At 40.2% G+C, this 23,268-nt stretch overlaps 1 protein-coding gene across 4 annotated transcripts in view; it reads right to left on the bottom strand.

Annotated features, from left to right (window-relative positions):
- LOC126272509 (endoplasmic reticulum membrane-associated RNA degradation protein-like) overlaps window positions 1-22,559 on the bottom strand; it is a 75,099-nt gene extending 52,540 nt beyond the window's left edge. Inside the window, exon 1 of one of the 4 annotated variants that reach the window (XM_049975411.1) lies at window positions 21,926-22,559. In XM_049975411.1, the coding sequence (XP_049831368.1) occupies window positions 21,926-22,112 (187 nt within the window). In that variant the 5' untranslated portion in view covers window positions 22,113-22,559. The other 3 variants (XM_049975427.1, XM_049975420.1, XM_049975437.1) reach the window with 3 other exon arrangements.
- Window positions 22,560-23,268: the final 709 nt, after the last annotated feature.

Below are 23,268 nucleotides of genomic sequence, written 5' to 3'. Positions count from 1 at the left end.
GCTGCACACAAGTGTATTTGAAAATTGCCTCTTCTTGCCAAGAGTAGGAGGTTATTCACCAGGATGAAACCTAGTAAAATTCTTCAGCCTTTACTGGCTGCACTTGCTTTGCACCTTATACATGGCTACTCTTTTACAAGACTTATCAAGCAGATGTAGCAGTGCTTTCTGCCTCTTTCCTCTGCTGCAGCACTCAATGACATTTAACATCATTTTTCTTGCACCATTACAAACAAATAGTATTAATAATCACTATACATGACACCACACATGAATCAACAATATATTCATAATGGGTTCTTGTTGCTTAACGCTGAAGCTAAGGTTGGCAAGAAGTGTACACATTGTGAGTGGCCCGAAGTTAGATGACTTTTACTAACCAGAAAATGGCTATCTTAAAATGTGTGATTAGTATGAAATATACTGTTAATAGAGTTACAAACAAGGAGTATTATACAAGTCAAGCATTTACACTACAATGTAAGTCTTATGCTCAAACGACAACAAAAAGAAAAGAATAAAGAAGGAAAGAAGAGTAGGATTTAATGTCCTGTTGACAACAAAGTCATTAGAGAAGGAGCAGAAGCTTGAACTGTTTCAAGGATGGGAAAGGAAATTGGCAATGCCCTTTCAAAGGAACTGTCCTGGTGCACACGCAAGCTGGTTTGTGTGTGTGTGTGTGTGTGTGTGTGTGTGTGTGTGTTTGTTTGTTTGTTCGTTTTCGTTTGGGGCTTACGGATGTTCAGCAGCGAGGCTATCAGTGCCCTTACATATATTAAAAGAAACAAATGCAGAGAAAATTATGAAAATGTTATCACACACATTAAGGCAATGGAGAAAGAGTAAAAGGTGCTATATAGGAAACTGAAACACGTGAAAAACAGCAGAGGAGTTAAAAGAAACAGGGAAATGTCATTGGCTGTCCACTTACAAAAAACATGGGTGAGTAAATTACCCTGTTAACACATTAAAATCATCTTCCTACAATCTTGGGAAAAATGTTGGACAATTCACAAAACTTTAAACCTCTAACCTAATTCATTTGAACATTATCTGAAATAGAGGTCAGATCTGTCAGCACATCCGCTGCAGCCGCTTGTTGGATAACAAAACACAGTCTCATAAAATGTGGTGCACAGTTATCTGCAGATTGCAAGCACCACGTACTGATGTGTCCTCTCACTGGAGCAACAAGTTTTAGATTACAGGGCTGTGGTCTATGTGAAGATGAGTAAGGAGGACCTTGTCCTGTCAATGTGGCTGGTAGGAGATACACCGTGGCCATGTTGTAGGCTTCACTAGATGCAGCTTGTTGTCTGTCACTTACAGCCATTCATCCTGCCACTGATGAACGACTCTTGATCTTGACAGTGAGGCTATAGCATGCAGGGGTATGGTACACTGAAATAACTGAAGATAACAATATGCCTCCTTGGCTGCTAGATCCACCCCGTCATTCCCCGCAATACCCATGTGCCCTGGTACCCAGCAGAAAGACACTTCATTCCCCAGCTGTTGTAGTTGCAGGAGGGTATCCTGGATATTTATCTGCTGAGTACAAATGTTGTAGAGAGTGAAGGGTACACACAGAATCGGAACAGACAAGAAATTCAGTTCTTCAAGAACATCTTGTATGCTCCAGTGCCTGCAAGACTGCATATAGTTCTGTGTTGGAGGCAGTAAAGTCTTGAGACAGTTGGACCATGAGGACACAATCTGGAAAAACAACATAGCAACCAACAGAGTCCCCCTGTTTAGACCCACCCGTAAAGATGGCTATGTATTTGTGGTGCTCATTTAAAGTGTCAATCTGAGCACTTCTCTTAGGTTGTTCGCAGATGATGCTGTAATTTACCGTCTAGTAAGGTCATCCGAAGACCAGTATCAGTTGCAAAGCGATTTAGAAAAGATTGCTGTATGCTGTGGCACGTGGCAGTTGACGCTAAATAATGAAAAGTGTGAGGTGATCCACATGAGTTCCAAAAGAAATCCATTGGAATTCAATTACTCAATAAATAGTACAATTCTCAAGGCTGTCAATTCAACTAAGTACCTGGGTGTTAAAATTACGAACAACTTCAGTTGGAAAGACCACATGGATAATATTGTGGGGAAGGCGAGCCAAAGGTTACGTTTCATTGGCAGGACACTTAGAAGATGCAACAAGTTCACTAAAGAGACAGCTTACACTACACTCGTTCGTCCTCTGTTCGAATATTGCTGTGCGGTGTGGGATCCTTACCAGGTGGGATTGGTGGAGGACATTGAAAGGGTGCAAAAAGGCAGCTCGTTTTGTATTATCATGTAATAGGGAAGAGAGTGTCGCAGATATGATACGCAAGTTGGGATGGAAGCCATTAAAGCAAAGACGTTTTTTGTCGCGGCGAGATCTATTTACGAAATTTCAGTCACCAACTTTCTCTTCCAAATGCGAAAATATTTTGTTGAGCCCAACCTACATAGGTAGGAATAATCATCAAAATAAAATAAGAAAAATCAGAGCTCAAACAGAAAGGTTTAGATGTTCGTTTTTCCCGCCGCTGTTCGGGAGTGGAATGGTATGGAGATAGTATGATTGTGGTTCGATGAACCCTCTACCAAGCACTTATAAATGTGAATTGCAGAGTAATCATGTAGATGTAGATGTCAGAAAATATCACATTAAAAACAGATGCATGACTGCAATCTCCCCAGTATTGCACCAAAGCTAAAATTACACCGGGTCTCTGCATAACCAAGGTTGTTGTTGTTGTTGTTGTGGTCTTCACTCCAGAGACTGGTTGATGCAGCTCTCCATGCTACTCTATCCTGTGCAATCTTCTTCATCTCTGAGGAACTACTGCAACCTACATCCTTCTAAATCTGTTTAGTGTAGTCATCTCTTGGGCTACCTGTACTATTTTTACCCTCCACGATACCATCAAGTGCTAAATTGGTGATCCCTTGATGCCTCAGAACATGTCCTACCAACTGGTCCCTTTTTTTTTAGTCAGGTTGTGCCACAATTTCCTCTTCTCCCCAATTCTATTCAGTACCTCATCATTACTTACATAATCTACCCATCTAATCTTCGGCATTCTTCTGTAGCACCATATTTCAAAAGCTTCTATTCTCCTCTTGTATAAATTATTTATTGTCCATGTTTCACTTCCATACATGGCTACACTCCATACTAAAACTTTTAGAAAAGACTTCCTGACACTAAAATCTATACTGGATGTTAACAAATTTCTCTTCTTCAGAAATGCTTTCCCTGCCATAGCCAGTCTGCATTTTATATCCTCTCTGCTTTGATGATAATCCGTTATTTTGCTCCCCAAATAACAAAACTCATCCACTACTTTAAGTGACTCATTTCCTAATCTAATCACCTGACTTCATTTGACTACATTCCATTACCCTCGTTTTGCTTTTCTTGACTGTCATTTTATATTCTCCTTTCAAGACACTGTCCATTCTCTTCAACTGCTCTTCCAAGTCCTTTGCTGTCTCTGACAGAATTACAATGTCATCGGCGAACCTCAACGTTTTTATTTCTTCTCCATGGATTTTAATTCCTGCTCCAAATTTTTCCTTTTGTTTCCTTTACTGCTTACTCAATGTATAGATCGCATAACATCGGGGACAGGCTACAACCCTGTCTCACTCCCTTCTCAACCACTGCTTCCCTTTCATGCTCCTCTACTCTTATAACTGCCATCTGGCTTCGGTATAAATTGTAAACAGCCTTCCACTCCCTGTATTTGGTCCCTGTCGCCTTCAGAATTTGAAAGAGAATATTCCAGTTAACACTGTCAAAAGCTTTCTCTAAGTCTACAAATGCTAGAAACGTAGGTTTGCCTTTCCTTAATCTATCTTATAAGCTGTAGGGTCAGTACTGCCTCACATGTTCCAACATTTCTATGGAATCCAAACGGATCTTCCCCGAGTTTGGCTTCTACCAGTTTTTTCCATTCGTCTGTAAAGAATTCTTGTTAGTATTTGGCAGCCATGACTTATTAAACTGATAGTTCGGTAATTTTCATACCTGTCGACACCGGCTTCTTTGCGATTGGAATTATTATATTCTTCTTGACGTTTGAGGGTATTTTGCCTGTCTCATACATCTTGCTCACCAGATGGTACAGTTTTGTCAGGGCTGACTCTCCCAAGGCTATCAGTAGTTCTAATGGAATGTTGTCTACTCTCAGGGCCTTGTGTCGACTGAGGTCCTTCAGTGCTCTGTCAAACTCTTCATGGAATATCATATCTCCCATTTAATCTTCATCTACATCCTCTTCCATTTCTATAATATTGTCCTCAAGTACATCGTCCTTGTGTAGACCCTCTATTACTCCTTCCACCTTTCTGCTTTTCCTTCTTTGCTTAGAAATGAGTTTCCATCTGAGCTCTTGATATTCATACAAGTGGTTCTCTTTTCTCCAAAGGTCTCTTTAATTTTCCTGTAGGCAGTATCTATCTTACCCCTAGTGAGATAAACCTCTATATCCTTACATTTGTCCTCTAGCCACCCCGGCTTAGCCATTTTGCACTTCCTGTTGATCTCACTTTTGAGACGTTTGTATTCCTTTTTGCCTGCTTCATTTACTGCATTTTTATATTTTCTCCTTTCATCAATTAAATTCAATATATATTCTGTTACCCAAGGATTTCTACTAGCCCTCATCTTTTTACCTATTTGATTCTCTGAGGTAGTGGTCGATTAAAACCCTGGGTGATCTACACCAAGATTAGGATTGTACATACTTCACAGCAAGTGAATCCAGTACGCACTGCATGCCGATCCCAAACGGACAATTGGAGAAAAGGAGTTCTACAGGCCGACGAGCAACAGTATAATATGCGAATGAAGTCAGAGCTGCGAGGAACATACATATCTCATGCACCATGAGGAGTACCACAAGATGAGTGACAGTCCTGCAGCCTAAGCAAAGAGACTGGATATGGGGTTAGTCCTATAAGCACCTGTGGCAAGCCGAATACCCTCACGGTGGATAGTGTCAATAAGCTCAAGGTAAAAAGGCTTTGCTGACCTGTACACTGTGTGTCCATGGTCTAGCTGTGAATGCACAAAACACCTAAAAAACTGGAGCAGACATGCCCTGTTTGCTCCCGAAGATCTGTGACTAAGGCACTTTATGATATTCAGTGCCTTCTGGGCTCTGGCTTCTAGTTCCCTCAGGTGTGGTAACCATGATAATTTTGAGCATAAAACTAGGGCTAGAAACCTCACAGAGTCTTTAAAATGCAGAATGGTATTCCTCAAATGCCAGTAACATAAATTAAAAATACTACAAGAATGATTAAAATGAAAATACCCCCCCCCCCCCTGCTCTCTCTCTCTCTCTCTCTCTCTCTCTCTCTCTCTCTCTCTCTCTCTCTCTCTCTCTCTCTCTCTCTCATCTGCAGAAAACTGAAAACCCATCTTTGTAGCCCACTCCTCTAACTTCCATACTGTATGTTACAACTGATGGGCTGCTGTAGCAAAACTGGAGGAGGAACAGAAAAAAAAGCAAAATCATCCACAAGTAAGGAGCAGTGTGCAGCACTCCTTACCATAGATGTGATACTGTTTATGACAACAGCGAAGAGGGCAACACTTAAAAACATTGCTCTGGGGAACACAATTCTCCTGCTCAAAACTTTCTGCCAGCATCTCACCAACATGAGGCTGAAAAAAGCACTTAGACAGAACGACTGTATGAAAATGCGGAGGTGGCTACAAAAGCCCCGTCGATGGGAGTTTTACAAGAATATAGTGTCCCCAGGTAGTGTCATTGCTTTATTTATATTGAAGAATACATTGAGACAGTGATGTTTATGAAAGCCTGCTGAACAGCCGCCTCTAGTAGGATCAGGTTGTCATCAGTGAACCAAAATCTCCAGAATCCACACTGACAGCAGCTAAGGAGCTGCCTGGCCTCTAACCACCATACCAGGCAACTGTTTCATGTCAAAGCATGAAGCATCTATTTTGGTCATGACTGCGTGCAGTACCATGGGCCTCAGACAGCAGCAATTCCAGCTCCCGCATGGAGAAAGGGTGGTTGTAAGACTCAGAATTGTGGGATTGGAAATCCAATTTGCCTTTCTCTGCAGCCACATGGTAGTGACGAAACACCGGATCCTGGCTGGGAGTGGCTATAGTTGCTGCAAAACTCTGGGCACTGTTTGGAAACACCCATTTCAGCACTGCTGCTATTTTTAAACAACTCTGTTTACCGCAAATCCTCCAGATGACTTCCCATACGTCAGTAGGACTAGTGGAACAGTTGATAAGGAGTCCACGAACGCTTGCCATAAGCTTTTACTGCTCTCCTTAATTACGTGTCAAGCCTTTGCTTTTACAACTCAAGAAGCTGTCAGGTTTCCTGCTATTGGATGGCATTTGAACTATCGTAGAGCTACACATCTGTCCCAGATTGTTGAACAGCACCCTCACAGCCCACCAATTTACAAGTCGCCTCCTAAGGTGTCATGAGGACTTTGGGATCGGTAGGTCAGCAGCGTGATGGATCATTTGTGTCAGGTGGTTCACCTATTCCTGTATGCTGTTGCTGTGTTCAAACACAGCCATCTGGCTGATCATCATCCAGTTAGCACAGCTGATCATCTATTTCAGTGGCTTCTGTTCAACCAATTCTCCATCAAATAGGCGATCCACAGTGGGAAGTGATCACTGGAATGGAGTTCATCATATGCTTCCCGCTGTGCTAAGTCTCCACGTGCTGAAGAACAGAAAGAGAGGTTGACGGCTGAGGATGGCCTAGTAGCAGGCCAGAGATGAGTGGGACTGCCACTGTTGAGCAGGCATTGAAATCACCCAATAGGGGAATCAGGCATGGGAATTGGTCAATAAGGGCTACAAGAGTCTCAGAGTCTATAGTACCCTGTGGACACAAGTACAGGGAGCAGACAATGATCTTCTGACCCACATGAACTGGTACAGCTACTGCTTGTAGGGCAGTAACCAAGGAGACAGCAGAGGAGTGGTGTGTGTTATTGACAATCACAGCAACCCCTCCTTTGGCTTTTTCTCCGGTCAGGTCATCTTTCAGTGGAGGGTACAGCCCTATGGCACAAGGGCATCAGTGGCTTTTAAATGTGTTTCCTGTACACACAAGCACAAGGTTATGCCTGTGCCAGGATTGCAGTTCCTCCACACAAGTTCTGATTCCATTCATGTTCCACTGTATTACGGGAGCCATTTAGCACAGGAGTTGTAGTTTCACCCCATCTTTCTGCCAGGGTGGAGAGGACACAACAGGTGGACTTTCAGCCTTGGGGCAAGATGGTTGCCCTAGGCAGACTTTGCAGTGCATTGGCTCTGAAGAAGAAGTAGCAGAGCCATCAAGTTGAATGACATTGACATGATATGATATGACATGACATGATTTACCAGCTGTTTTTTGCCTATGGTGAAATCTTCTCATTAGCTTTTCTAGTCTAGGAAGGCTTTGTAGGAGTTACTGGAGCAGTAGTGGAGGCAGTGCCACATTTTTTACTGGGCTCTGTCTTTGGAGGTACTGGGAGGTCCGTAGTGGTGCCAACTGTTGCTTTATCTGACATTCTCGGGAGGGCTATGGGCTCTGTAACAACTACAGCCCGAGACGCGCACTGACAAACGCAAGTAATAATGCTTACACTAGCAACCTCTGTTTGCGTAGAAGCATTGGCTGTTGAAAGAGTGTTTTTAAGGACAGAAGCAAGTGATGTAGTTAATGTGAGAAGCTTCATGGTCTTATAGATCTTCTTGGCCTCACCATCTGGGATGTGTTTCAATCTCTTAATCTCCTGTATCTTCCTTTCTTCAAGAAAGACACTGCAATCCGTACTCCAGACACATTTGCCACAAGTGGCGTGCCAAAGTGCTAGCATAGAAAACAGTGCATTGGGTTGGGACATATGGCTGTACACTCACACAAAGGAAACCTGCCTTGATATGCTCTGGGAGGTAAGGAATGAAAGAGTCATATTTTATTAGATCTCCATCCACCCTTTTCAATATATTTTGCACATCAATGATCTGCTCCTGAGCCCATTCATCCTTCAGTTTTTTTTACTTTCATAGCAAACACTAACTCTCTCACCAATTCATCTACTAATTACAGACTCAAAACTGACATAACATTACTGACTGGCGACATTCATAACTGAACTTAATCTCAACAGGTATCTAACAACTGGGACAAAAGGAAACAAGTGCTCAGTATCACCTTATTAGTCCAGTATGCCACATGATGACTCACTTGACACGAACTCAGAACAGTCTCAGCAGCCAAAGAGGTTTTACAGTTAAATACGCATCTTACTTTTGGCACTGGCTATTTGTGAAACTTCAGCCCATACAGTAGCAAAGCACCTCCAGAGCTGAGGTCACCATAGCACAGTAACATTCAATTATCAACCATCAGAATTAAACATCAGTAGCAGAAACAATTTAGTAGTGAAGAAACAGAATACAACCATCAACTTTGACCTGCGACACTACCAACTAGGCAACTATTCACTGGCACTACGTAACTGCTACGTCGTCATGTACAATTTAACCATAAGAATATTGGTATCCACCAGAAGCTTCACAGTCCTACTGGTTCTTAAGTTTCGGACTTTTGCCTGTCTTGCTGTGTCTGCTACATCTCCCTTACCCAGAATCATTTGTCCTAATAGATCCCTTTTCCTCTCTTATACCAGACAAATGGATTCTGATTATACAAGGTACCATATTTGTGAAAACATACTTGAATAATCTTGAGCAAATGGTGAGCATCATGATGGATACACAGATTAGTGCCCACAGGATCATTGCAGCAAGACTGTGTATCGGAACATCCAAATCCACCAAAAATAAATGCAAAATGTACCTATTCACAAAAGCAGATAAAAATTCTGACTGATGTGTTCCTAAGAGACAGTCTCTCCTCCTTCCAAACTGATTATCTAAGCACAGAACGCTTAAATTCAAAGAAACAGTGTTGAAGGCAGTTTAGAGAATAAAAACATGTCAAGTTTAAAAGAATGCAAAACCAGAAGATTGACAATGTTTTAGTGAAACTTGAAACTTAGTGTGGACTTCCATACAATATGCTTTTAACAGTTTCCACAATAAAATTCTGCCTTGAAATCTAGTAGAAGTGCAGATTCTGGTCATACGTAAAGTACACAAGCGGCGAGACACAAACAATACCTTCAATACACAATAGCAATGATAATGTTACCAGTGACAGTATTAATGAAGTGGGGTTACTAAATACAGTTTTCTAAAATTTTTTCGCCAAAGACAATGAAGTAAATATTCCAGAATTTGAACCCTGAACAGCTGCCAAAATTAATAACTTAGAAGTAAATGTTTTCTGTGCAGCAAAGCAACTCAAATACTTAATAAAGGCCAGTCTCCCAGTCCTGATTTTATACTAATTAGATTACTTCCAGAGAATGCTGATAATCATATACAACCACTTGCTTGATGGAAGATCCATACCTAACCACTGGAAAATTGGATACATCATAGTAATACTCAAGGAAGGAAATATGAATAAGCCAATGAAATATGACCAATATTACTAATATCACTTGGAGTAGGATTTTGGAACAGATAGTGTGTTCAAACATTATGAATTACCCTGAAGGAAGAGATTTATTGACAAATAGTCAACACGGATTCCGAAAATTTTGTTCTTGACAAACAACTAATTCTTTATTCACACAAAGTAATGACTGCGATCAACTGGGAACCTCAAATTGATTCCATAGTTTTAGATTTCCAGAAAGCTTTTGACACAGTTCCTCACAAAAGACTTCTAATCAAATAGCATGACTACAGAGTATCATCTTAGTTGCACTACTGGATTCATAATTCCTTGTCAGAAAGGTCAGAGTTTGGAGTAACTGATGGAAAGTCATCGAGTCACACAGAAGTGATATTTAGCATTCCCCAAGGAAGTGCTATAGGCCCTCTGCTGTTCCTGATCTATCTATGCACAGTCCTCTATGATTGATTGTAGATGACACTGTCATTTACCATCTAGTAAAGTCGTCAGAAGGTCAAAACCAATTGCAAAATGGCATATATTTTATATCTGTATGCTGCAAAAAGTCTAAATTGACTCTTAAATATGGATAAGTGTGAGAACATCCACATGGGTACTAAAAGAAATCCTCTAAACACAAGACTAAGGGCTGTGTCAGTCATCTGAATACATCGGAATTACAATAACAAACAAACAGAATTGGAATGATTTCACAGAAAATTTTATGGGGAAGGCGAACCAAAGACTGTTTTACTGCTAGAAGACTTAAAAGGTTCAACAGGTCTACTAAAGAGACTGCCTACACTACTTTTGTCAGTCCTTGGTTGGAATACTGTTGTGTGATATATGTTCTGTAGAGGTAGGACTGATAGAGGACATCAAGAAAGTTCATCAAGGGCAGCTCATTTTTTATTATCAGGAAATAAGGGAGACATTGTGACAGAAATGTTACCAATGGTGGGGATGGTAAACATTAAAACAAAGGCATTTTTTGTAAATAGTCTTCACTTGTTTGCCGCCAGATGATGTGCAAATTCCACAATATTTTGTCAGAGCTACTGTCGGACATCTTCAGGTGGTTCAACCTTGCTGGTGGCTAGTTACGACTGATGGTATTCACATGTTGACACCTGGTACATAGAACACGTGCACGAAGAATGTGCAGGCACAGAAATCACGCATGCACAATAATTTGCAGATAGATGGTCCCATACTAAAACGCCCTTTGCAGAAAATCACAGAGCAGCCCTGCCGCGCATGTGCTGTACGCTATGTTTACTAACAGTCTGGCCAGATGTCGCCCACTACAAAACTATACCAGACCAATTTTATGACAGGTCTAATATCGAAAAAAAATCTTAATAAATTCTCTTGTCCTGATTTAATAGCAGCCAATGCAGGGTTCCAGGGTGTGCTCAGTTGAAATCCTGCATTCCTGTTGATGAGATTATCGGCTTTATGGCTATGTATTATTTCCTTTATGACACAATCCCAGAATGATGATGCCGGGCATAAAACTTCTGTCTTTTCATAAATCGTGTGATGTCCTGTATTCAGACAGTGTTCCGCAATTCCCAATTTTTCCAGTTGGCGTAGGTGTGTATGACACTGATGTTCATTGCAGCATTCTGGTACTGTGCGACATGTCTGACCTATATATGTTGCCCCACACTGACAAGGAATCTTGCACACACAACATTTCCTCAGGCCATGATCATCCTTAACCAAACCCAACAGGTTCCTCAGTTTTGCAGATGCTTGGAAAAACACACTTAATGTCACATCTTGTTAGGACTCTTCCAATTCTTGACGACATGGCACCCAAATACAGCAAAAAGGTAAAATGGTGGGTGTCTTCATATCTTCAGTCTGCTCCACAGATTGAACTTGCTTGGGCCTGAATGCATTATGTATCTGCCTCTCAGAATAATTGTTTTGTCAGAACACTGCCTTCAAATGTTGTATTCCACTCAACAGGCTCTCAGGATCAGATACCACATGTGCTCTGTGAACTAACGTACATAATGCACTACCGCATTGCACAGGTTGATGGCAGATATAAATATGTATGCACTGGCTTTCGGTAGAATCTGTGTCCCAAGGTTCCATCTGCTTTCCTTCATACCAAAACATCAAGAAAATATAAAGTACCATTTTTTTCCACTTCCTTTGTGAAGTTTATATTCAGATGGAGTGAATTTAAATGCAGAAGAAACAAAAGTAGAGTATCAAATTTATATGGCCACATGACAAATGTGTCATCCACATACTGCAGAAAACAAAAGGGTTTGAGAGTGGATGACTGTAGTGCTTTTTCTTCATAAGTCCTCCATAAAATAATTGGCCACCTCAGGAGACAGAGGGCTCCCTTGGTGACAATGTTCACTTGTTCACAATATTGGTCATGAAATATGTTGAAGTAATCACTTGTTCAAATAACGCCACTATGTTCTCCTCAAACTTGTTGTTAATGAGCTCTAATGAGCCCTGCAGGGGCACCTTTGTAAATGAAGACACAACATTGAGACTCACTAAGAGATCTGATGATTGCAATCCAATCTGCAATCTACTGTGCTTCTCTCATGAACAGAATATAATAGCAAGATATACAATCTGTTCAACGATCCTGCATACTGTAAATTAAAAAGGGATCTGATGGGTAGAACCCAAGAGAAAGACTTTGGAACTCATAAGAAAGAGCTCGATTCCAGTGCAAATCACTCAGGGTTTGCGTCAACAGGCTGCAGTTCCTCTTACAATCTACGGCGTACCCGAGATCCATAAGAATGGGGTGCCTCTCCGTCCCATTGTAAGTAACATAGGAGCACCTACTTATTTTGTTGCCAAATATCACACATCACTACTGGGACTTCTCGTACACAAGTGTGACCATTATATTCAAAACTTTTAAAATTTCAAAGGTCACCTGAAAACACTTGGATTGCAATTGTCGTGTCTCTCAGTTTTGAAGTTGTCTCTTTCTTTACAAAGGTGCCCCTGCAGGACTCTTTAGAGCTCATTGGCAACAAGTTTCAGGAGGGCATAGTAGCATTGTTTAAACAAGTGCTTACTTTAACATATTTCATGAGCAATATTTTGAACAAGTGGACAGTGTCACCATTTGTTGTGTGGCCATATGGACTTGATACTCTATCTATGTTTCTTCAGCATTTACATTCACTCCATCCGAATATAAACTGCACAAAGGAAGTTGAAAAAAAATGGTACTTAGTATTTTCTTGATGCTTTGGTATGAAGGAAAGCAGGTGGAACACTGGGACACAGCGTCTACCGAAAGCCAGTGCATACAGATTTATATCCGACATCATCCTGTACAATGCGGTAGTGCATTATGTATGTTAGTTCACTGAGCACATGAGGTATCTGACAAAACGGTTATTCTGAGGGACAGATACATAATGCATTCAGGCCCAAGCAAGTTCAATCTGTGGAGCAGACTGAAGATATGAAGACACCCACCATTTTACCTTTTTGCTGTATTTGGGTGCCATGTCGTCAAGAATCAGAAGAGTCCTCGGAAGATATGTCATTAAGAGTGCTTTTCAACCATCTGCAAGATTGAGGAACCTGTTGGGTTCGGTTAAGGATGATCTTGGCCTGAGGAAATGTAGTGTGTGCAAGATTCCTTATCAATGTGGGGCAACATACATAGGAAAGACATGTCGCACAGTACAAGAATGCTGCAATGAACATCAGTGTCATACATACCTACACCAACCTGGAAAAATTGGGAATTGCAGAACACTGTCTGAATACAGGACATCACACGATTTATGAAAAGACAGAAGTTTTATCCCCGGCCTCATCTTTCTGGGATTGCATCATTAAGGAAGCAATACATATCTGTACAGCAGATAATCTCATCAACAGGGCTACAGGATTTCAACTGAGCACATCCCAGAACCCCACATTGGCTGCTATTAAATCACAATGAGAAAATTAAGATTTTTTCGATAACAGACCCATTATATCATTGGTCTAGTATAGTTTTATAGCGAGAGACATCTCGCCAAACTGTTAAATAACATAGCGTACAGTGCACGTGCAGGAGGGCCATTGTGTGATTTTTGGCAGAGAGCCTTTCAGTATGGGACCATCTATCTGCAAATTACTGTGCATGCGTGATTTCTGTGCCTGCATTCTTCGTGCACGTGTTCTATGTACCGGGTGTCAACATGCGGATACCATCAGTCGTAAGCAGATAATTATTCTGAATGGGGTTCAGTGAACACTTCGCCAGGCACTTGCATGTAAAATGGAGAGAAGACATGTAGATGCAGACCTTGGTCAAAAAACAGACTTGTACAAATAATACTGCATGTTGTGACATTTGGTGAAATTCTATGAGTAACGGCTGCCATGTCTACTATTTCTACTAGTCACTGGCCTTCTTTCTGTATCCATGAAAGATCAACTTTTGCAATTCTTAGCACAACAATGTGTTAATCCCTAGAACTTTTATTTCTTCCTTACAGAGTTTGTCTTACATAGAAACAGTACACACGAAAATAACCTGCATGTCTCTACCTCTACTATTCACAAAGGATGTCATCAATTTTCCTTCAGGCCACATCACATTAGATTGGTCTTCACAGGAACCATACCTGCTGGCACTCAAATGAAATTCTCCATGTCTCTTATAAAAGTTTAATGCCACTAGGCTGGACCTCTTGAAGAGTGTACCAGCTTCGAGATTCTATATCACTGTATTACCCTTAATGTGTTGTGTGCTCCAAATAAAACATGAAATCACAGAAAAATCAATGGGAAGCTAAACAGAACATCAGAATGCCAGCAACAAGTATTGACAGCTGGAAGGATGGAATTAGTTCCCTGGGAAGAGCACCTGAACAGAATGGACAGTGTCTTGAAAAAAGAAAAACGAGGATAATGGTATGTAGTCGAAGTAAGTTGGGTGATGCTGAGGAAATTAGATTAGTAAATGAGACACTTAAAGTAGTAAAGGAGTTTTTCTATTTGGGGAGCAAAATAACTGATGATGGTTGAAGTAGAGAGGATATAAAGGCAATAGCAAGGAAAGCGTTTCTGAAGAAGAGAAATTTGTTAACATTGAGTATTAATTGAAGTGCCAGGAAGTCGTTTCTGAAAGTATTTGTATGGAATGTAGCCACGTATGGAAGTGAAACATGGACGATAAATAGTTTAGACAAGAAGAGAACAGAGGCTTTCGAAATGTGGTGCTACAGAAGAATGCTGAAGATTAGATGGGTAGATCACATAACTAATGAGGAGGTATTGAATCGAACTGTAGAGGAGTTTGTGGCACAACTTGACAAGAAGAAGGGACCGTTGGTATGACACGTTCTGAGGCATCAAGGGATCACAAATTTACCATTGGAGGGCAGCGTGGAGGGTGTAAATCGTAAAGGGAGACCAAGAGATGAATGCACTAAGCAGATTCAGAAGGATGTAGGCTGCAGTACGTACTGGGAGATGAAGAAGCTTGCACAGGATGGAGTAGCATGGAGAGCTGCATCAAACCAGTCTCAGGACTGAAGACCACAACAACAACAGTAATGCAAAGGGTGAGGTAGGGCAAAGGCAGGCATGAACAATTGAAATTACATTGGTGCATATGCTAACCCAATCTCTGTAACGGAGGGGCTTCTATGACGAAAATTGAAAACAAGTATTCCGTATCACAAATGTACAGGGTGACCAGCCAGTCAAAGAATATTTTCGAGTTCATTACACTATTTCATTGTGAAATTTTTCTTGTAAGATCTTCAACCAAGCTACCATTGTGAGTTCTTGCAATGCCTACATAGCCTGTGCTTCTGGGTGAAAGCAGTTCATTCCATAAAAGATGCTGACAGGAGATGCCTTCAGCCCTCTGCTGAATAAACTGGTGTATGCACACCACCATATGATGAACAGGAAAGTGGGAAGCAAGAACGTGTGGGGTTGCTGGCAGAGTTCAGTACTCTCTCTCTCTCTCTCTCTCTCTCTCTCTCTCTCTCTCTCTCTCTCATGACCAAGGCTCCAGCCAAAGCAGACGGCTACCTGCCATCCACCTCTGTGCCTGCTCACCATGACCAGTTACCAGTCACATGAACGTCTACCACCTCCTCTCATGTTCTCTTCATCTTTTTGACAAAATTCCTAGAGTGACAAATAACCCTTACCCCCCCCCCCCCCCCCCCCCCAGTGCAAGCCCTTTCTGTATTCTGAACACTTAAATAAAGACCAAGTTGTTTTATCTAACTCTTATTTTGCCACTATGCTTCCGATGAATACCAATCCCAATCCGCATCCTGTACACAAAATAGTACGAAGAGGCAAAAGGACCACAGACCAGTCAGAGATCCTCATGTGAGGATGACGTGCTTGTAGACAAGACTGGAAACAATCAGTGACAACCTTCCAATGCCAACAAGTTTCTGGTCCATCTAGAGGAATCTTTACCACCACCCAAAATCTTAACAAACCCCTTGCCTCATTCACAGTAATTGAGGGAAAGTTTATCAACTGGTCTCAGGACTGATACACGTCATACTCTTTCTCTTTACACCAACCTATTTCACTTCGTCTGCCTCTACTCCACATGCCATCTTCTTCCATTCCATGAAATAACTTCAGTATGTCACTACAATGATATCTATTAGTCTGTGTTCAATGACCTATAAATGCTCAGCCATTAGTAAGTGATTTGGGTCTCCCATCCAATAATGATATATGAACATTTAATTTTGCCAGTAGATGACATTCAGATACCTCTGTATAGCTCTGTCCATGTTAGAGTTGCTCTTTGATCCTCCACTTAGCTTATGACTACTTGGCTTCAAATTTGGGTTATGGTGTGGTTCTTGAATGAATTTTTGAATATTTTGCTAGCATCTAATGTCTGTGTCAGTAATCTCTTTTCTACATTTCCACTGCTCCAGACTAAATTTGTACAGATCTCAGTACTTATGAGTATTCCCAACTTCACTATTTTCACATTGTTTTCCAACTTGCTTCTATCAAGTATGAGACAAAAAGACTCACTAATGGTATTTGTAGTGATACTGACCTGATTCTCGTAGTCTCTCTTCAGCAGCTCAGCTCCTGATCTCCTCTAAGCTGAAAGTCTAAAAGAGTGTAGGATGGTGTTTTTTCTGACATGTATGTGACACCATAATTTGAATTGCACTCACATACGTTTATTCTTCACTATTTCAGTTATTAAGAATTTTGACCAGTCTGTCACCTACTAAAATAAATTAGCGCACTGAGCGACATCATCAGCACCTGCACTACCTAACAGTCAGTGGTGAAGTCAATGTATTTTCATGAAAAAGCACAGTTCTCTAATAACTTATCACAAAAGAATACCATACAGTAGCTCCATTAATTCAGTGCACAATGTGAAGCACCATGTCCAACAATCACTTGTTTCGAGGAAATAACATTCCACACTGTCACATTAATTACAAGAAAGTTCTGTTAAAGTGGTTGTTAATTTAGTTTACAGTAATCAAAAGTCTTTAAACATTAAAGTTCTTGAGTTTCACAGTTTTTGTTATGCAAATTTTTTGCATGCAGAATGTGTGTGACTCTGGAATTAACCAACGCACTTACTTGTGGGCTTTCTAACTGCCAACTGCCAATTTTGGTTGTCATGCGACTAGTTATTGATGGGCTAAGAAACTTATTTAGTAAGCAATTTAATGCTTTGAAAATGGTCTAGGTGGGATTTTACTGCTTTGGATGAACTATTAGAATTAATGTGATCTTGGCTTATAGAAAATGTTGCTGGTTAGCAATGTAGAAAAATAAATCTTCTACTACCCTGCTATGACACATACTGCATTTCCTATATACAATGGTGCCCTTACCTTGATAGCTGCCACCCTTTCAGCACAAAAAGGTCCCTACGCTATAGTTGTGACACTGTATCAGCAGGTGGCACACCTTTAATGATTAGTAGCACCTCTCACAATGTGTATTTTATTTATTTATTTATTTACACATCAAGTTCCATACGACCCAATTGAGCACTAAATCTCCAAGGTCATGAACAAATCAGTATATGAAATTACAACATGAAAGAAATAACAGCTAAACATAAAATGCTTATGAATCCAAAAAAAGACAAACCATAAGTTTAAGTAAACGCAATCAACAATACGACAAAAATCAGCTTATTTTTTCAAGGAACTCTTTGACAGAACAGAAGGAGTGACCCATGAGGAAACTCTTCAGTTTTGATTTGAAAACAAGTGGATTACTGATAAGATTTTTTGAAATCTTGTGGTAACTTATTGAAAATGGATGCACACCATTCTACACAATGCAAATTGGATTTATGCCGAGTACTGACTGAGTGAAAGTTGCTTATTCTTGTGAATAAGCTGATATTGTTAACAAGAAATATTGTTTGAGGACAATGTCAAAATACCCAGGCTAGTGGAAAGGGGTCAATTTCTGAGACAAAACTATCCTTTTAGAACGGGAAAATAAGCAAAGTAGACTAAATTTCGTGTCAAATGATCACTTACTTCATATACCGTTTAAATAGTAAAAATGACAGCATTAAGTCTTTGAACAAGATCCTGAATGTGGGCTTTCCATGACAGTTTCTTAACTGAACACCTAGAAATCTGAACTGTTCAGTTTCACTAATTATATGCCCATTCTGTGAAATTAAAACATCAGGTTTTGTTGAATTGTGTGTTATAACCGAGTCTTACTGTGATTTAGCATTAGTTTACTGCCGAGTTAGTGTCATCAGCAAACAGAAATATTTTAGAGTTACCCATAATACTAGAGGGCACATCATTAATATAAATATGAAACAGGAGTACCCCTGTTTGACCATACCCAACCCAGACCCCACATCACAGCCATTCTCAACACTGTGAATAATGGCCTTTTGCTGTCTGTTGTTAAAGTGGTGAACCAATTCTGAGCTACTCCCCGTATTACGTAATGGTCCAACTTCTGGGGAAATATTTTGTGATCAGCAAAATCAAACGTCTTAGTCAAATCAAAAAATATGCCTAGCGTTCGAAACCTTTTGTTTAGCTCATCCAGTGCCCCACAGAGAAAAGAGAAAATAGCATTTTGAGTTATCAAACGACTTCTAAAGCCAGACTGTCCATTTGTGTGATGTAAATTGATCATATATTCTTACATAAACAGCCTTTTCAATAACTATAACAAACATTGATGATATAGAAATGTGCCTAAAGTTGTCTACACTATTCCTTTCTCCCTTTTTATAAAGCAGCTTTACTACTGAGTACTTTAATCGTTGAGAATCCTCAGTCTTCAGTGATTTAATTATTGACTCCATCTCCCCTTTGTCTGTATCTCAGACGAGCAATTCAGACATCAATGTTGGAAAGGCATCTGCCAAGAGAGTTATACGATGCCCTGTAGAAGCTAAATTTTTATTTAATTCACCAGCAATGATCAGAAAATGATTGTTAAATACTGTACATATATCAGATTTATCAGTAGGCTAATGGAAATGTTTTTATTACAAACTGACTTTATATTATCAACTTTGTGCTGCTGACAGGACACTTCCTTAACAACTGACCACACAGTTTTAATTTTATCCTGTGAATTTGCTAATCTATTTGCGTACCACATACTCTTTACCTTCCTAATAACATTTTTATGCACCTTACAGTACTGTTTGTAATGGTCAACTGCACACGATTGCGACTACTTCTAACATTTTGATATAATTCCTGCTTTGTTTTACATAATATCCTTATCCCACTAGTTGGCCACCCAGGCTACCTTTTTCTGCTGGAAATCCATTTACAATGTTCTAAAGGAAAGCAACTCTCAAAGAACATGTAGAAGGTCTCATACAAATCTCAAAAGATTAATGAAATAATTCCATTCTCTGTCTTAAGTCAGTTAACCATGATCTTCCTAGTATCCACAAACTCATTAACAAGTCACAAAGAGGTAGCCTAACTTAGGACAGAAAGAATTTAAACCTATCCACAGTGACTGCTACAGCAACATTTTGCTGTGGCCTGGAAGGAAAGACAGTCCGCAAAAATGGTATTTTGCCGCCCCCCCCCCCCACCCTCTCACAAATCCAATCCTTGCCCAACATTGTTTAATATTGGCCCCAGCCTTCTCTGTATGGATTATCTACCTGTAAAAGACTCACGTGAATACGTATCACACAGATTCACGTGCTGCTACTTATTCAAACTCTGTCAATGGCATAATGTGCCTAACAAAAACATGCAAAACTGCTCGCAAAAGCGGCAAAGTCATATTTCAACATTGTTCATTCTTGGACTATTTCACAGTTTTATGAGTTAGCATGGCCAAAAACCAATTTTCCACTCACGAAAAGCCTTTGCTGACAATAAGCCTGACTACTAAGTCACACAACAAGCTACCCACAACAACAATGACAACGTTACTTTAAAAAACTGAGAATAAGGTATGCTTTGGAACCCTGTTGCATAACATATCAAAAACTTGAAAATATCAAACCACAGTAAAGCAACGAAAGTTTTCACCACTGATGCAACTGCATGCCATGACTTTATAATACGTGGTAACATCACGGCCAGTGAGAATGAGGATGCATACTCTCTCTGAGTAATTCCGTCTGTGATTTTGTAGTGTACAATTGTGTATTGATAAATGCACTATATCGTGCTGACTAAAGATGTTACATTTTGTTCCTACAGTGTACTTATTATCTGCCAATTTTATGGACCAGAGTTCCACAAGTACTCAATCTATAAAAAGAAATGGTTGACACATTCATTACCTTCATTAACTCTATTCAGTCTGTTGAAAGAAAAGGGGGGGGGGGGGGAGAAGGATGAGCAGTACTGTGATCTTCAATACACACTCTCATCTCCACTAAACATATATAGATGTAGTATGTAATAATCTAAGCTATCTCCGACAATATCTAAAATACACTGTTAAAAAAACACATAACATAAAACAAAACCATCACAGGACCAATTTTTTAATATACGCTGTTACAAGAAAAATACTGATGGTCTCGTTGTTCAGTAGACGTAAAATTTTAATCTCAATACATTTAATTGCACCACTTCAGTCATGTGAACAAGGTACAAGAGATGTTGAAATACTTGTTTGGAGTTGTTTTTCGTGAATGAACAGAATACAAAAGGGAACATGTAACAAGGGACCTGGATAGCCTGTGCTGTACATCAGCTGAAGGTAGTAAATGCAGATATTTACAACAGTAAAACCGTGCAATCAAAATACAAGGTTAGAATAGAAAAAGCTCTTAGAGTGCTTGACTGCAACATAGCACACAGATTAAAGTGTTAGACTTGCAGGCAGAGGGAACACAACTTAAATCCTTACATTATTTCAATTTTATATGGAGGTTTAATAATTAAGGATTGTACCGAGGTGGTTCTATAGGAATGGGCACAGCCATTTGTTTTACTTTTTCATGATTAAATAGCCAGCAAAACGTTAAGTAATGTTCTTGTTCCCAATGGAACAATAATGCAAGTTATTTGTTTACTGATTACTCCATACTGCTAATTTTATAATTCTCTGATTTGAAGAAGAGTAGGTGTTACTTTCCAGTAAAATCACATCTGTTCACATGAAAGTGCTGTAATGTACACTTCAGTTTCATATTATGATGGGAATTTGCTTGCAACTAGGAACGCCTATACACTTTTCGATAGTATTGCCAATACAGACAACGTTACAAACTTCCCATGGCAGAACAATTCAAGCACAGCACTGTTCTTATAAAACATGGCCCACGTAACACTAGCATATGAGAAAGAGTTGGATGAGAAAGCGGCAGCACTTCTTGAAATGTGACGTTTTTACTGTCTCTACCAATATTATATAAAGTCCATACACAAACAAAGTTGGAAAAAACGTCGGTATATGATTCTACGGCGAATCTATCTGCATTAAATATTTGATTTCCCGATGTATTACTGAATCGGCCCACATCCCTGAATGTAACCGGGAATTAGACTTCTGAATTTAAAATTTTACAGTGGTGTAATGACGGCTAGGCCTACTGATACTATAATCACTTCGGATATCATGACAACACTCAATGGTATCTTTTTAGCAAGTCATAACCACAATATCACCACAAATGGTTCAAATGGCTCTGAGCACTATGGGACTTAACATCTGTGGTCATCAGTCCCCTAGAACTTAGAACTACTTAAACCTAACTAACCTCAGGACATCACATACATTCATGCCCAAGGCAGGATTCGAACCTGCTACCGTAGCAGTCACGCGGTTCCATATTTAAGCGCCTACAACTGCAGGCCACAACGGCCGGCTAATGTCATCACAGTTTACAATGCTAACTGCAAATCATACATTGACAACAACAAGTAAATTCTAAATTGCATATGAGCTACCTGACAGGTTCAACGAAGTCATAATTTTATGCCAGTCAAATGTATATTGCTCCGTTAGGCATGGTGCAGTCCACGCTGCCGAATCCTCATTCTGTCTACTCTCAACAATTATGTAATGTACGTTCGGTGACAGAAATGTTTCCATGTGACTTATCCTGTCCGCAACTTCATCCATTTTTACAATCATTGTCAAATCATCAACACTTTTAATATGAAGACGTACATGGCATACTTTCCACTTTAAATCAGTCACGCTCAAACCAGAATTTATTGTCTCTGCCCACACTTCAGCACTTTTTTTAAACTGAAACTTCTGCTAACACCTGACATAACATAATTACAAGTTGCAACGCGTCTGACATCCCAACACCAACAACCAAATTATCGACATTCTCTCGTTAAAGATCGACACCGCGGTTGCCGGGCCACATTGAGTGATGCAAGTTTATCAGTCCATCATTTCGGTTTGTTGTTAGGTGATTTAACCCTTTTGACGGGATTTAAAATTCCCTTGCGCTTTCCGGCGTCATTAGCCAACGAGGAAGCGATTGCGACCTATCTTTCTGACAGTGGTCGTATGAAACTCGCTAGCCGATCGTTCAAAGTCTGTGCTCACAGGAAGAGGAAACAATGGACTGTATTATGTCTATGTAGACCAGGGGCGGGCACGAATCCTGCACGTGTGCGGTGCAGTTGCACGCGTGCAGTTAAAAGGTGTTCTGCGTGCACACAGGGGCGAGCTGGCCACCCGCTTACCTCCCCTCCCCGCAATACCTTCTGACCACTCCTTCCTCTGTAATGCGTTTTGTTTTTCTAGCTTGCTTTATTAAATGATGGAATAAGGTTAGCAGGAGTGCTTGAAATAAATCATGGTTTGAAAGAGTACCTATTAACTACGATACGTTTTATTTAATTAATACAGGTGGAGTTTACAATACGTTTAATATCTGGAACAAAATTTCTGCATACAGACAAACGCAATCAGTTACGTAAATTTTCATCACTTATGTTTGCTCTTAACCGCGGCTTATTAATTCAGCAAATGGTTTTCCAGCTCTCACTATATTGAGCGCAATTTTATAGCTTGCACGTACCGCTGGGCTATTATTGTTGTCGTCCTGAAAAATTGAAAACAGTGCTCCATAAAATGTTAAATCACTTAGATGAGAGGCATGACGAGAGAAAGTCGCAGATCTCTCGTAACAACGGCAAATAGGACAGATGCATCTAATATCGTCAGGTCGCTCTTCTTAAGCTCAGTTATTTTCCCCATCCGCTCAGAATCCGACAATAAATTGTACTCGTCCTTGTGAAATTTATTATAATGGCCTTCAATACTAAAG

The sequence above is a fragment of the Schistocerca gregaria genome, chromosome 1 (assembly GCF_023897955.1).
Source record: "Schistocerca gregaria isolate iqSchGreg1 chromosome 1, iqSchGreg1.2, whole genome shotgun sequence".
Taxonomy (NCBI): domain Eukaryota; kingdom Metazoa; phylum Arthropoda; class Insecta; order Orthoptera; family Acrididae; genus Schistocerca; species Schistocerca gregaria.
This window is presented reverse-complemented; position numbering and strand designations above follow the sequence as displayed.